At 39.0% G+C, this 9,397-nt stretch overlaps 1 protein-coding gene across 2 annotated transcripts; it reads left to right on the top strand.

Annotated features, from left to right (window-relative positions):
- The first annotated feature begins 657 nt into the window (after positions 1 to 657).
- On the top strand, positions 658 to 5,734 carry LOC119894935 (heavy metal-binding protein HIP-like). 2 transcript variants are annotated; one of them, XM_038707650.1, is made up of 7 exons: positions 667 to 958; positions 1,175 to 1,258; positions 2,381 to 2,464; positions 2,657 to 2,740; positions 3,308 to 3,391; positions 5,068 to 5,196; positions 5,284 to 5,734. In XM_038707650.1, exons 1-7 carry the CDS (start codon positions 703 to 705, stop codon positions 5,562 to 5,564), a joined length of 1,002 nt encoding a protein of 333 aa, XP_038563578.1. In that variant the 5' UTR covers positions 667 to 702; the 3' UTR covers positions 5,565 to 5,734. The 2 variants fall into 2 exon arrangements, with proteins under 2 accessions (XP_038563580.1, XP_038563578.1); XM_038707652.1 differs by lacking the exons at positions 2,381 to 2,464; positions 2,657 to 2,740 and having other exon boundaries at positions 658 to 958.
- The last annotated feature ends 3,663 nt before the right edge of the window (positions 5,735 to 9,397 follow it).

Below are 9,397 nucleotides of genomic sequence, written 5' to 3'. Positions count from 1 at the left end.
TACTAAGACATTAACACCGGACTGGGAACTAAGACATGGAACCAAAACACAGACTAAAGATACCGAAGGGACTACAAATAACAGGACTGACTGAGAACTAAATGAGCAAAGCAGAACAGGCACGCCTACAGTGTGACAGGAAGGCTACACGTCTGCAAAGGAAATAGGCTATGGTATAGTTATCTGACTTCTGACCTTTGACCCCTGACCATAGTTCAGCAATCTGAAGGACCTTTGTATTGTCCAAACTGATATTAAGTGTTTTGGTTACCACCAGAGGGCTCAAGAGAACAGACAGTAACTTTCTATGGGCTTTAGTAATTCAACAAATCAATTATAAGATAAAATATTATAATAAGATGTAAAATACTATCACAATGTTCTATAACCCTCAGTCACAGTAAAAGGCCTAAAAGTGTTTCTGTGAGTGTTTGTCTGTGTGTGTGTGTATTAATAAAAAGGGTATATGCACAGCTGTGACTGCATGAGAGGGTATCACAGTAAAAGTGTTTCACCAGCCTGTAGCAGCTTGTATTTTCTCAGCAGCACAGAGATCAAGTTGAATCACCTGAGTCCTTGAATCAAACTATCAAACAAAAACACTTGTTGTTGTTCCCATTAATGCAGATAGCTGATGTTTGGAGACTATATAAGACAGAACAACTCTGCCTCTGTACTTTTGTGAAGACGTGTAGCTGGACAATGAGGGTTGGTCTTGGTTTACTGCTATTGGTACTCGGTCTGTGTGGGTCAGGAGCTCATGGGGAGGGTGGAGGCCTCAGCAAGGTCAGTGAGATCAGCCAGTTTCAGAAGACAGCTCCAAGAGATGCAGATGAGGAATCGACCAAGCAGACCACAGAGCAAACCACCACTGACATCTGGGCGGAGCTGAGGGCACTGAGAGACATGGTAGTGGTGCTCACGGTGCGTGTGGATATGCTGCAGAGAGAGAATTCTGGTACAGACTGGCTACTTTTCTTGTTGAATGTTGAAAATGTACTTTAGGAGATTTACTGAAGTATGTCACAACACTGATGCACTTATTATGAATGCATCTTTACAGTCTATGTGGTATGGATAGAATAATTTAGCTACATTTAATAAAAAAAAACAGAACTTTAATTCATTCATTAACAAATAAAATTAACGAACAAAAATCAAACTTGTTTTTCAGACCAAGCCACAGCACTAAATTCTTTGGGAACCAGACTGACCGCCACCGAGAGCAAAACAAGTGATCTAGAAAGAAAGAATGCCGGTATTTCACTGACAAACATGATGGTTTAAAAAGTTTCATGGTTTCTTATTTTCTATGGTATCATTTTAGCCTGTGTTAAAGGTTGCACATACACAATGTTAAATACAGCTGAGGCTGATGGGAATGACATTAGTCTTGTAGGTATTTGGTCATGAACCAAAGTTTTGGACAACATTTTGACCTGACAATTGTGCTAGAAGAAAAGTTAAGAGATCACCAAAATTACTGTAATTCATTTGGAATGGGACATGAATATGTGTATCAAATTAGATATCAGATATTTCAGTCTGGACTAAAGTGGTGGACCCACGTGTGTTGACTAATGGCCCCCTGGACTCTTTTCCCACAACCTTCCCATAAATCAACCAAAACGTTTAGTCACCTAAACCAAATGTTATCCACACAGGTGTCCAATGAGAAATTAGTAATGCAGAGGTGGATAGTAGGCCTAACAAGTTACATTCACTTCCTTACTGCTGACAGAGAGCAGTGTCTGTTGTGTTAATGCTAATATGCTTAATAATAGATAGCTACACGCAGTATTTCATGCTTCAGAACTACTCGTGCATTCTGCCATACTGTAAATATTCAAGCTAACAGTGTACGAGCAGTGTGCATTTAACTAAAAATTCTCATTGGTGTAGCCTGATGAAGAGAGATCAAATTAAAAAGACAAACTACTTTTATTTTATGTGGATGACTTGGAGGAGTAGACAGAGTGTTGTTTATTTTATTATTTCTTAAGTCAGTTACTTACTCAAGTAGTTATTTTGATGACCACTTTTACTTCTACTTGAGTACTTTATTTTGCAAAGGAACAGTACTTTACTTTAGTACAGTTTTTGGCTACTCTACCCCCTCTGGAATTATGTGAATTACATTGGTTGTTTCGAACGACACTGACAAACGACATATTTTGTCATTTAGGCATGAGGACTCTTTGGCCAGTGAGAGAGGAATAAGAGTTAATCTTGTTATTAACATTAACAGTAGTTTCTAGTGCATTTTTGAATTTTGGATCAGTAGATAAGATGAGTGTCACAATGCTGTGTAAAAGGTTAACATTTTGCAATTTTGATGGCTGCTCTACTCAGTAATTCACTGTCATTGCATTAACTCCAGACTTGCAGACCAGACTGAGTAGCACTGAGAGGGAACTTCTCCTTTCCAAGTCCAGGATTGACCAGCTGGAGAGAGAAAATGCAGGTGATGAAGTTTGTTTGTGTTGTGAGCTCTGAAATGAATCCTTAAAATCAGTATTGCATGGATAGGGATAATTTTTCTACATTTACTGAAAGATACAGCAGAGCTCATTGTGTTATTTAAATAATAATTAAATTAAAAATAAATAATTTAACCATTCACAAAACCAACACAAATCCATCTTCTGATTTTCAGTCCAAACCACAGAGCTGAGGTCGTTGGGAACTAGACTCACCGCCACCGAAAGTAAAACAAGTGACCTAGAAAAAAAGAATTCAGGTATTTCACTGACAAACATAAGGGTTCAATATGTTTCAGGGTTCAATATTTTCTGTGCTATTATTTTGACCTCTGTTAAAGGTAGCTTATCTACATTATTGAATATAATTTGAATTTCAGTTAATTTAAAAAGGAAAATAGCTTTAAAAAATTTTGAAATTTGATCTATGACAACAGTGACTCTTACTATGTGTTTTACAAAAGATACAACAACATTTTATAGTGCAGTTATAAAATAACATGTTATGACTTTAATCGGTGGTTCCAGTCAATCCCTTGGTGCATTTGTGAACATATCTGTATGAAAGTGTCTTTCAAAGTATGAAAGGCAGGTTTTAGCAATGATATAACAAGGGAGTTAACTTTCTTTGAAAGAACTGATGATGAAAATTGTCATTCTGAAACTTTTTTATTCTGAAACGTTTTTATTCTTTCTTGTTCATACTGTTATATATTCTGAAAAACTCATGCTGAACAGATAAGACGAGATTCAAGAGTAAAAGGTGTTAGTTTGCAATTTTGATGGCTGCTCTGCACTGTAATTCACTGTCACTGCATTAACTCCAGACTTGCAGACCAGACTGAGTAGCAGTGAGAGGGAACTTCTTGTTATCAAGTCCAGGATTGACCAGCTGGAGACAGGAATTGCAGGTGATGGTAGCTACTTATCAACACACACACACATTTACAGAGCCTGGGTTGTGTACTAACTGGATTTCCCAAAATACACGTGAGGATTGTAGATTTACACACACATTACATATTTAGTCCAGATTAAAGGTGGGGTATGCCATTCTGGAGAAATCCAACACCATGACAAATACCATGATATAGAAAGCTAAGTTGACACACTTAGCACACTGTTGCTACAGCTGCTGCTGTGAAGCTAAAGTCACGTTTCGACCAAAGGAACTATACCCTGGAACTAGGAACCTTTGGTGGAACTCACTGCATTTCCACCGAAGGGACCAGGGTCTAAATTTAGTTCTAGGGTCTTTATTTTACCCCCCATAAACTCCCTGCTCGGGGGGTAGTACTTTCCGAAAGTACCGGTACTTTGGGGGAGGGCTTGCCAATTTCTGAATGGGCGAGTAGACGCTACTGGCTTTAAATCAAGCATGTCGGCTGTTTTTTTTTACCACTGCTCCTCTCTTTTCCACCATTGTTTGCAAACCAATAAATCACGATCAACAGTAAATAGCCACACAAGTCTCGCCAATGTCCGCCTGAGTTTGTACAGGCATTAAAGGCAGGGTAGGTAAGTTTGTAGTATGTTGTTTTGCATTTGTTAAAGCTTCCATGGTGACAGCATTATTGTCTCTGATGAGGACTGCACACAGAGCCAAACACAGACTGGGACAGGACCGGGGTCAAGGCAAAGCAGAGGATGGAGGGCAGTCAAGCCAGCCTCCACTTCAAAGATAACAGTCATGACAGTCAAGCCAGCCCTCGCGCTGTTTTGCGATGCTTGTTTTTTCTAGGCATTACGGTAACATCATGTTGCAGCAGATTTCAAAATAAAAGTGAGCTTTTGTTGAACCTAATGCAATTGGTGTGACAGAAACAATTGAATGAATGAATAAATTAATACAACATAATAAAGACAACACATGTATCTAAAGAAGGTATTACATTTTCAAAGAATGCTTAATAATTCAGACTGATGTGAAAAGAAGTGAATGGAATAAGTAGCTGTGTTTACTGCAGCCCTGAAAGGACTTTTATACTCTCTTTTTCAGAGCATCTAACTTTTTAATATGTAATGATGTATAAAGACAGTTTCAACAAATATGACAAAAAGTGTTTTAGAAACAACTTGCCTACCTTGCCTTTAAATGTAAAGCTGGAAATAGCAGCCAGCCTGCTTGATGGCTTTATCCAGTTTGTTATTAAACTTGTAACGATCTTTGTTGTTTGTCACTTTGTCACAAAAAAAGCTGTTTTTAATGGTCGCATGCAGATGATGAGACTCACAACTCTCCTGCTACTATAGCTAACATCACAACATATCTTGGCAAACTAAAAAGTAAGATGAATGTCCATGGGTAGGTCATTTAATGTTATGTGACACCATTTGACACAAAAATCATGGCTGGAACAGTGTTGTGTGGTGAGGTGTGGCCACTTTGTTTGACTCCCATTACAGAGCCAGGGCTGTGTACAAACACCAGATTTATTTACAGCACATACAGTACGAACAAGCCAGTAGACCACGAGGAGATATTCGCTGCAATGGACAAAAAGACTTGTAGACTTGCCTACTGGATTAAAATCGTATACCCCAACTTTAATGTCAGTGACTTAAATGTACTTTTTTGTGTAAACAGAGAAACCAAAGGTGGCCTTTTACACAGCGTTGACTGATACAGGATATGTTGGACCATACAACACAGACACCACACTGAAATACAGCAAGGTTTTCACCAACATTGGCAATGCTTACAATCCAGCAACAGGTAATATACTGCAGGTCACATGAGTATGTGTGGTCATGTAAATGTACATTAATCAATTGTTACTGTTTCTCATTTTCTACTCTGTAGGTTTCTTCACAGCACCACTCAATGGGGTCTACTCTTTCCAGTTCACTATGTGTGGTCATAAAGCAGGTTATATGGGTGTTTATGTGTACAAGAACAACCAAAACATTATGTTTAATTTGGAGCATAAGAAAGAAGCAGCTTATAGGTATTTCACTAACTCAGTTGTTTTTAACCTGAGAGCAGGAGATGAAATCCACCTGGTTCTCCCATCAGGCCATTCTCTTTTTGACAGTGCAAATAACCACAACACATTCAGTGGCTCCCTTCTCTTCCCCCTGTAAGGATGTTGTTTAGGCTGCTGTGTGATTGACCCCTACACACCCCTTGTAATTGACTACTCTGGGATTCTTTAGAAAATGCTGATAAATCTCAGCACCACTGCCTCCAAGACAAATCTCCTATTTTGTCTTCACATGAAAATAATGTTCGAATAAATCAAAGATTCATTGAAGCTTGGGATTTTTTTGTTAGCATTCAGTGTAATTTATTGTTTAATGATAGTATTTTAATTTAAATACAGTATTTAAGATGTATTTCCTTTGGCTACCATAGCTCTATATGCCTGTAGTGAAACCTGAGCCCATAGTAAAACTGGGGCCTTGATCAAATATTATAAGCTGAAGCTAAAGTTTCAAAAAAACCTCACAGATCATAGCTCATCTCTGCTGCTTGTACCTATATTTATCTGATCTTTTGGCTTCTCATCCTGGCCTGGAGTTTCTTCAACACTTTAACTGAGGAGAATTCTATATTTCAGTGATATGAAATAAGAAGCCATGAAGGATAATGGATATCTCAAGAGGCAGAAACCAAAATAACTTAATTTTGGTACAAACCCTCTATATGAGGACGGCTCAAATGCATACCTCAAGGTTCAGATCGTCCCATAAGTGGATGAGGGTCTGCTCCAACAGAATGTGTCCAAATAAGATACTATCAGTGATTCCATAAATGAAAAAGACACAGATGTTCTGGTCACTAGTGAAACCTGGTTCACAAACATCATTTTAAATGCAGACAACAGGGAATTATTACCCCCTAGCAGCAAAAAGTGAGGTACCCATAGGAGTCACTTTTTACTGGGGCACATGCCCTTGTATCCATGTGCTGTGCCCCAGAATTAAAACTGTCATGACTCCTTGTTGTCGTTTTTTGGGTGTGTAGGGCTCCGCGGTCAAATTAGCAACAATTAGCAACATCTGTACAGCCCAGTCAAGTTAGCAATATATGCAACATCTGGTTACACTTTCAAAATAAAATTATTGGTTAATGTGAAACGGCACGTTAACGATATGAAACGTCGTAAAATTAACATGTCAATGTTGATGAGAGAACAAAGAGGGACTATCCTTCTGTGCACAAGAAGAGAAAATAACACAAAGACAGTGACGTTTGGGAACAGCAGTCTTGTAAACTGCATGTGTAGCTGCAGTGAATCTCTCTCTGTCTGTCTGTCTTGCTAACCCAGCTGAGCAGCACTTCTAGTCTGGTCTGTTTTAGTCTTGGTTGCTTGCCAGACTGTGACTGAACAATATTAGAGTGAAATACAACTATTTATCACGTTTGATAAACGCTGACTGGCAACGATTAAACTGCTGCACGGAAAAGATACTGGCTTCCAGTCAGTGATCTGATGCAAACGCGGAAGTCTCTTAAACCTGCATTCTATTGAACGGCCAGCAGTGGACGACTCTTCTGGTTGCAAAAAGAAGTCTGGCTCCATTAGAAATAATGGTAAAATGGCCCTACTTCTCACCTGAATAATTACCTCAGTAAACACTTTCCTGATGAGTTTATGGTTTTATGTCTTCTTCAATACAAAATGATGTTCATTTAGTAAATTGCGGTCCCATTTATTTTAAAATAGACCATAAAGCAGAGTGTGCTTCGGGGCGGGATTATCTATGATTGACAAGTCGTTACCATGGCGACCTGTCAATCAGGCTAGAGGGACTCGTACCCACGGCACTGTGTAAATTTAACCAGCGCCGTTGAAAAAGGTTATTAGGCGTTGGCTGTTTACTTTCTCTGGTGAGTACATTTAGTTTTAAGCCTGGTGTTCGCTAGACAAAATTGTCAGCACTGTTAAAATGACAGTTAACGTGAATTACAGATGCACCTAGCTAAGCAAGCTAGCTAGCTCCACACACGGCCGTTAGCTCCACCATCATGTCCAAATATATACAAATATATTGACAATCAAACTGTTGATAAGTTGGGTAGACTGGGCAATATGGGTGCACATCTCTCAGTAAATAATAAACATCACTCATTCAGTCAAGTTATATAAATAGTATTTTACCTTTGAAAATGTATCAAAGGAAACCTGGAGGAGCCAGTTTGAATGGGCCTGAAGCAGCTGATAACATTAATATCTAGTGTTATTATCTATAATTTACAGGTGCTACGCTTAAATTTGTCAGTAAAGTAGATGCTGGATCATAAGCCACTACAAGCACAGTTGATCCAAATACAGCACTAGCACAGACTCAATTCAGGTGACCCAGGTGAAATACAGGCAGCCTCAGCCAGTACCAGCACAACCAGAGCTGTATTGCCAGCATCAGTCTTAACAGACTTTATGAGGACTGAGTTAGTGCGCAGAAGTACATTCAAACTAGCACAGTTTTTTTCTAAAAGAGGTTTCCATTTAGGCTTATTACAGAGGCAGGCTGTTTTAAAGGAGAGTTGAGAGGACTGCAGTGTCAGGTGTGACTGTGTAGCAATGGCTAATTGTTTATGAGGCTCACAAGTCAGGTAGGAGGGCCCCGTAGTAGAATTTTTCTTAGGTTGTGACATATGGTATGTGTGCGAATGCTCCGTTCAAAGCCCTTTCCAACAGTGCCAACATTAATAGGCTAAGCAAGGGAAGCTGGTAAGGCACATACTGACACATCTCATATACTTAAATCAAAACTAAATCAAAATCATAAATCAAAAATTTACATGGGGAATGAGGGGTCTGTGCCCCGTTAGAGCTTTATGTCTAGCAACGCCCCTGGAGGTACTTGTAGGTCTCCTCAGAGCATTTTATCGGAGGAAAACAGTTCGCAGTTTGGACACAAAATTTAACATATAAAATAAAACATACAGTAGGCTACATAGTACATGCACTACCTGCAGTGCTTCAAAAGTAGGCTACAAAGATTCAATATGAGAAGTGAAGTCAGGATGAGATACAATACAGCATAAGACATCGTAGCCTACTAGTGTCACTGATACAAGTTTCATACCACAAACCTACAGAACTTTCTTTTAATCTACCAACAATACAAAACACGTCTGGTGAATTTTTAGGGAAAACATGTTGGCTACAAAATGCAATCTGTTTATGTGCACCACTAACCATGAGATGGCAGTGTTTGACAAGACTATGATATGAGCATGAATTCTGTGCCAAAGTGGCCTACAAGTGGTTCAGTTATGCTGTGCAGCCAAACATTGTTCAAACCCACAGAACCTTGTTTTAAATCTACCATGTATCGAACACGTCTGGCAGACTTTTAGGGAATACATGTTGGCTACAAAATGTTACACAAAACATTAAGAACAAATCCATTTGATGGAATAATGTAGCCATAAAAGTACATACAGTGCACCTTCTGATGTAGTTTCTTTATAGACTGCTCTGGATGAGGAAGCATCCATCCAGTGAGATTTCCTGCGGTGTTTTAATGAAAACACATTTCACCAGACTCTCAGTTGTGTTGTAATTGGAGTGAAGTTAGAATGTTTGTAATTCCTTCCTCACTTATATAATTGTATGCCATATCTAACCATAACAAAGTCTTCTCTAAAGTAAAACTTGTACGCTATATTTCGCATTTTGGACAACTGGCAGCATTTGATTATGACTAGGTAATGATGCTACCGCATATTTGAATAAGCAAAACCAAAACAACACATGTTCCATAAACATGACTCACTGAAACTAAGTTTGAATCAATTGCAAAGGCACCACCCTCCTCTAACACTGCACACCTTTGCTGTAACCACACTCTCTGTCAAACCAGTTTGTCCTGTTGATATGAATGTCCAGGAGGAGGACTGACAGTCCAGGGGGACGATGCAAACTTTAAAGGAAATGCTCTTTTCAGCTCATGTCTGCCATGTT

The sequence above is a fragment of the Micropterus salmoides genome, unplaced genomic scaffold (assembly GCF_014851395.1).
Source record: "Micropterus salmoides isolate LMB-PRFRI ecotype aquatic unplaced genomic scaffold, ASM1485139v1 Ms_hic_scaffold_9, whole genome shotgun sequence".
NCBI lineage: Eukaryota > Metazoa > Chordata > Actinopteri > Centrarchiformes > Centrarchidae > Micropterus > Micropterus salmoides.
This window is presented reverse-complemented; position numbering and strand designations above follow the sequence as displayed.

Bases quoted from the DNA above. Each gene is read 5' to 3' on its own strand.
- LOC119894935 (XM_038707650.1), top strand. From the start codon at position 703: ATGAGGGTTGGTCTTGGTTTACTGCTATTGGTACTCGGTCTGTGTGGG. The intron at 2,465-2,656 runs GTGATGAAGTTT...TCTGATTTTCAG, and splicing joins GCTGGAGAGAGAAAATGCAG to TCCAAACCACAGAGCTGAGG. The intron at 2,741-3,307 runs GTATTTCACTGA...CATTAACTCCAG, and splicing joins CCTAGAAAAAAAGAATTCAG to ACTTGCAGACCAGACTGAGT.